Source organism: Crinia signifera, chromosome 7 (assembly GCF_055691185.1).
Source record: "Crinia signifera chromosome 7, ASM5569118v1, whole genome shotgun sequence".
NCBI lineage: Eukaryota > Metazoa > Chordata > Amphibia > Anura > Myobatrachidae > Crinia > Crinia signifera.
This window is the reverse complement of record NC_139223.1, coordinates 99,847,235-99,853,343: the sequence shown is the minus strand read 5'-3', so window position 1 is coordinate 99,853,343 and position 6,109 is coordinate 99,847,235. Positions and strand designations below refer to the sequence as shown.

General features: G+C 40.5%; 1 protein-coding gene across 7 annotated transcripts in view; it reads right to left on the bottom strand.

Moving 5' to 3' along the window:
- Window positions 1-6,109, bottom strand: part of LOC146020418 (coiled-coil domain-containing protein 14-like) — a 135,475-nt gene that overhangs the window by 90,268 nt on the left and 39,098 nt on the right. For all 7 annotated transcript variants that reach the window (XM_083153533.1, XM_083153539.1, XM_083153538.1 and 4 more), the window contains one exon: window positions 2,604-3,072. In XM_083153533.1, coding sequence (XP_083009659.1) covers window positions 2,604-3,072 — 469 coding nt within the window. The remainder of the gene's footprint in view (window positions 1-2,603; window positions 3,073-6,109) is intronic.

Sequence of the window (6,109 nt, the reverse complement as noted above, 5' to 3'; positions counted from 1 at the left end):
TATGTTCTCTTTTGTCTCTTTCTGTTTGCGTGAAACTCCCTGTATACTCCCCAAATGTTGTTTTGATATAACTTGTTTCGGTTACCGTCAACAGTCGCTAAAGTCAATATAATGAAACGATCACTATATATGACCTTACTGATACCTAGATTGTGTTGTATGATGAATCCGTGTACTTAAGAAACAATGGCTATAAATTCAAGCTCATACCAGTTCCCTGTTCCACCTCACTCCAAGAACAAAGACTAAGAATCCAGCATGGTTTGACGAGATTCCCATCTCACAGGAAGACGTCCCCGTGAAGCTGAGAGCCAATGAAGAGCTGCCCAGGTCCCTTTCCAATGATCATTCAACCTGACCCCACTCCCCTTTGCTTTAAAAGGACCAAGTGCGGGATCCAAGGGCATTATCTGATCTATCCAGAACACATACCCAGGGACCTGGGATTTGTATCCGGCCGTGGGGTCTGCTTCCCTTGACGGTAATTGATAATCCTTATTTTGTGCTAATTGCCTGTGTTAGCTGTGCCTGCATTTGCATACTTATTGTAATACTGTTTTTTCATGTATAAGTTGTATTGTGCCCCTTTATAGTGAAATTGTATGTTTCCCTTTCAATCACCTGCGTCTGCTTTGGACTTGAATACACATGCAGACACGGGGTCAGAGCCGTGATCTTATTATAACCTGTGGTTGATTGCATTATTTCTTTATCAAGGGAATTTGCTTTTCCGACGCTGAGTCAGCATAGATCTTTATCCATTAAGCTACTGACCAATATATTTAGTGTATCGCTGGTGTATTATTGTTCATATTGTCATATAATTACTGTGGGAGCTCCATGAGAGACTCAATCGCATGTGCATATGAGTTGCACATGTATCGGCATGTATGCCTACTTTGTATACTACTGTATAAAGTGCTGGTTGCCAAGGGTAACAGCACATTGGTCATTACTTATACAGCAGTATAAGGGTTAAAATCTGCTAAGGTCACAGTACACTAAAGTCTGCAACTTTGAGAGCTTCTAGTCATATGCAAATGAGGTGCTCCCATTGTCTGTGAGAGAAAGAGCTTATACACACTGAAATAACTTGCTGAAATCCGTGGCAACCAGCTGTTGCTAGGGGTAATGGATTGCATGGTTTAAATGGTAACACATACAGTATTATATTTCAGTCTACTGGTTTATTAAATTATCAATTTTAACAGTACTGAATACAGCTGCGCCTCTTAAAAGGTAACAATTCATATTGTTATCACCCTTGAGCATTGTTTGTACACAAAGGGTCACAAAACCTCTGATAAGGGGCTGCAACTATACCCAGAATAGTAAGAAGGTTGCCACCAGTTGTACTTAGTGACTTTTAGGACACCTTCTCTTTTTTGCTTTATATGGTCATTATTGGTGGCTCTGAGCTCACACGAGTTCAAGGAAAATTGCATAGTCAAAATCGGTACTTGTTTCCTAGCACGGCCACAATCTTATGGATCGTGTACCTTTAAGTTAAGGTACACGATCCATACGATGGACCCGATTTCCTTTGAAATCAGGTCCATTTTGCCGGCTAGGACACAATATTGGGGGCATCGCATAGGCTTCAATGTTAAAAAAGATTTTAACATTGAAATCGTGTCGGGAAAGGTAAAATATCGGGGGCATCGCGTCGGTCGGGACCATTAACATTGGTCCCGACGCGATGCCCCCGATTTTTCCATAGGCTTCAATGTTAAAATATTTTTTAACATTGAAATCTTGAGAAAATGTGAAAAATGTGAAATGGGCCAATATGACCCATTTCACATTATAGATGTCCCCGTCGTCACCCCACGATAGAAGCCAACCCGAAGCGTGGCGAGCGCAGCGAGCCCGCGAGGGGCGGCGGTGCGCGTCCTCCGACCTTTTCATTCCCCTACTATCCACGTCGGTGTGGAGTTGAGAATAGAATAGTGTGGCGAGCGCAGCGAGCCACCGAGCCCGAAGCGTGGCGAGCGCAGCGAGCCCCGCGAGGGGACGCGTATAACTTCACAGGTATACGCGTGCGCTCGCCACGCTTTGGGCTCGGTGGCTCGCTGCGCTCGCCACACTATTCTATTCTCAACTCCACGCCGACGTGGATAGTAGGGGAATGAAAAGGTCGGAGGACGCGCACCGCCGCCCCTCGCGGGCTCGCTGCGCTCGCCACGCTTCGGGTTGCCGTCTATCGTGGGGTGGGGTTTACAGCGTTATATTTGGGGGGGTTGGGAATATTTTACATTGAATCCAATGTAAAATCGGGTCCCAGGGACCCGATTTACATTTCGGGTCGAAAATCGGTCGGTCGCGTCGATCGCATCGCATGCGACCAAATCGCATGCGATGCGATCGACCCGATTTTTCCGACACGACCACCCCGATGTAAATCGGTGTGGCCGTGCTAGGAAACAAGTACCTCAAAATCTGCAATAGCCAAAATATCACCACGTGTATGCAACTTTATATTCTTTATCATTAATATGTTGTGACAGCTGCCAACGTTTAATTTGCTTGTGAACAAATGTGAAATTATTTTCTGGCATCGATTTTTGAAAACCTCATTAAAAAATAAATAAAAAAGTACGTACCTTGATCTGCTACTAATGCCTCTCTCAGCAGATAAAGAACGTTTTTTATTTTATTTTCTGTTCTCTCCGGGCTCTTTTCACACTTGATGAAGCTGGTCTGACAGCTGGTATCTCTCACAGGAGCCATGTTTAGATCGGCTGGGTTGTCCTCCTCACTGGACTTCTTACCAGCCTCTCTTGGCTTATGCACTCTTTTACATCCATGTTCCACATGCTCCAGACCAGGGTTCTCAGAGCATTGCAACTGAGCCAAGTGAGCAGACACACACTGCAGCAAATCAGTGTCCCAGATCTGATTCTTGTTATTAAGATTTGACAATATATCACAGTAGTTATACTGCACAGCTGTGTTACTACTGTGCACTGCAGAAGGATCCGTGTGAGCTGTGGATGTTGTAGTCTTGGGAGCTAGATGGTGAGATGCTCCCCCTGGCGGCAGAGTCTGGTGGTAGCCTTCATTGGTACAGTTCTATAACACAAGCATGATTAAAGTTAAAATAGAGTACATGCAGAAAAAAAAAGGATTTTGGTACTTACTGATAAATCCCTTTCTCCAAGATCTTTGGTTACTCTGTCAGTAATTACGATAGGGTATAGAAGGGCGATTATCGGAGTCGGGCAGCTAAAAAAAAAAAATAAACTGCCCGAGGAGAGACGGCAATATAAACAAACAGGGCAGGATAGACAACAGAAAACACACATGTATAAGCCATAACTACAGGCAAAGAGCTGCAAGCAAGTACACAGGCGCAATCAAGAAAACCAAACAAAAGCTTTTGTTTCACACCTAAATACCAACACCTTTAATTTGAAATTCACTTATAACTTCCATCCGACCAAGATTGACTTCCTTGACATTAGTCTGTCCATTCATGATAATCGTATTATTACTAGCACCTTCCAGAAAGAAGTTAATACCAATTCATATTTGAGATATGACAGTGCCCATCATCCAGCATGGGTGAGAAATATCCCTAAGGGCCAAATGTTGAGAATTAGGCGCAACTGTTCGGACCTAGATTCTTTTGATAGACAGACAATCTTTAGAACTTTCTCAAGCTTTTCAGGAACGAGGTTATCAAACAAAATTTATAAACGAAGCTATACAACAAGCTCGGCGTACCAACAGGGACAACTTGCTAAAAAATGGCGGTATTAACTACAAAAAGAAGAAAAATAATGGACAGGTTTCTAATAACTTATCTTTTATTTCAGTATATAATAAACAATCAAATGAGATTAGAAAAATTGTTCAAAAAAACTTTAGTATTCTCAAACAGGACCCTATCTTATGTGACCTCTTGCCCCCCCGACCATCATTTATCTTTAGAAAAAACAAATCCCTGAAATCACTTCTAGCTCCAAGTGCTTTGAGAGAAGAAACTAGTAGTAGAAACCAGGGGCCCCAGGCCATGTGGCTTCCCCCCAAAACCCAAGGTTGCTTTCAATGTGGTAGGGGATCATGTATAACTTGCAGATATATTCAAAATAGAACATTAGAAATTTCTTGTGAAGGTCTGTCTAAACCCATAAAAGGGTTTATTAATTGTGACACAAATTATGTCATCTATCTCCTCACTTGCGGCTGTGGCCTTAAATACGTGGGGAGGACCATGAGACCTCTTCGTGTCCATTTCTTGGAGCATAGGAGAAATATAATAAAAAAGAATTTGTTACATAGCGTCTCACGACACCATAGTGAACATCACGATGGTAATCCCAAGAATCTCACAGTAGTAGGCCTCAAACACATTGACGTTACCAAACGTGGGGGAGACAGGTTCAAAATACTCTGCCGTCAGTAGGTCTATTGGATCTTCAAATTAGACAGTCTATTCCCCAGAGGTCTGAATGAATCGCTGGAATTAAATACAGTTCTCTAGCAATATTGTAATACACACTATGTGAACTAAGGGATTTTCAAATTTTTCGAATAATTCATCATTATATATTTGTACGTTTTTCTATTTTATTGCTATTCTCGAAATATCCTTTTATAATACGTATTTTCAGTTTGTGTGTTATTATATTATTAGTTTATATTATTCTCTCATATTTCTATATTTTGTATCTTTCTGATTTCATGTATATATGCTAATGAGCTTAAGACCTCAATTCACATATGTCTCTTACCTTTATCATATTCTCCATTCTAATCAAAGTTATGTATGTGTATTTTTTTCCCCAAGCAACGAATCCCTTCATACATATGAATATATAGATTACCATTGTGTATATAACCTCTATCACCAATATCGATTTTTGCCCCTGACGTAATTTTTATCCGACATTGATTGGGAAAACGAAACAGGTAAATCAGCAAGAAGCAATGGGTTCTTAAGCTTACTTAAAGACCAGTTTATTACACAAACGGTAGAAACTCCAACTCGGGATGAGGCGCTCTTGGACTTAGTATTAACAAATAACACAGACTTAGTTTCAAACACAAAAGTAATTGAACAATTAGGGAATAGTGATCACAATATGGTTTCACTGGAAATCAACTTCAGTAAATTACATCAAAAAGGATCTGCAAAAATACTAAACTTCAGAAAAGCGAACTTTGAATTATTCAGGGAAGCCCTAACAGGAATTGGGTGGGAAACGGTTATGGAGGGAAAAAATGCAGAGGAAATGTGGGATACTCTAAAAAAGGTGCTTGATTCACTAACTATTGAATACATTCCTAAAGTAACTAAAGGTAAATTCAACAAAAAAAAGCCACCATGGTTGGACAAAGAAGTAAGGTCAGCTATCAACAATAAAACCAGAGCCTTTAAATTCTATAAAAATAACTTGAATGAGGAGGCATTCGCAAAATACAAAGAATCAAACAAAACTTGTAAAGGGGTAATCAAAGCAGCTAAAATATTATATGAAGAGTGCATAGCCACTGAAAGCAAAACCAACCCAAAGAAGTTTTTTAAATACATAAATAGTAAACGTTTAATTAAGGAAAACATAGGCCCACTAACTGATACTAGTGGAAAAAGTGTTACTGAGGACAAGGGAAAAGCAAAACTGTTAAATGAGTTCTTCTCATCAGTATTTACTAAGGGAGAGCAGACTGTGGAACGAACATTTACCACAAACGGGACAAATAAGCCAGATCTCATTGTGGATTTCACGCCGAAGGAAATAATACTGAGGCTAAGCAAACTCAAAACAAATAAGTCACCAGGGCCAGATGGGATTCATCCGAGGGTATTAATGGAATTAAGGGATGAACTAGCTACCCCCCTACATTATATCTTTAGCAAGTCACTATCGTCAGGTATAGTACCAAAAGATTGGAGAATAGCAGAGGTAGTGCCAATATTCAAAAAAGGAAAAAAGGAAGATCCCGCTAATTACAGACCCGTTAGTTTAACATCAATTGTGGGTAAACTATTTGAAGGATTTTTAAGGGATGGTATCCAGAATATTTAGATCATCACCGTCTACTCAGTACTAACCAACATGGGTTCGTGAAAAATCGTTCATGCCAAACTAATCTACTAGGGTTC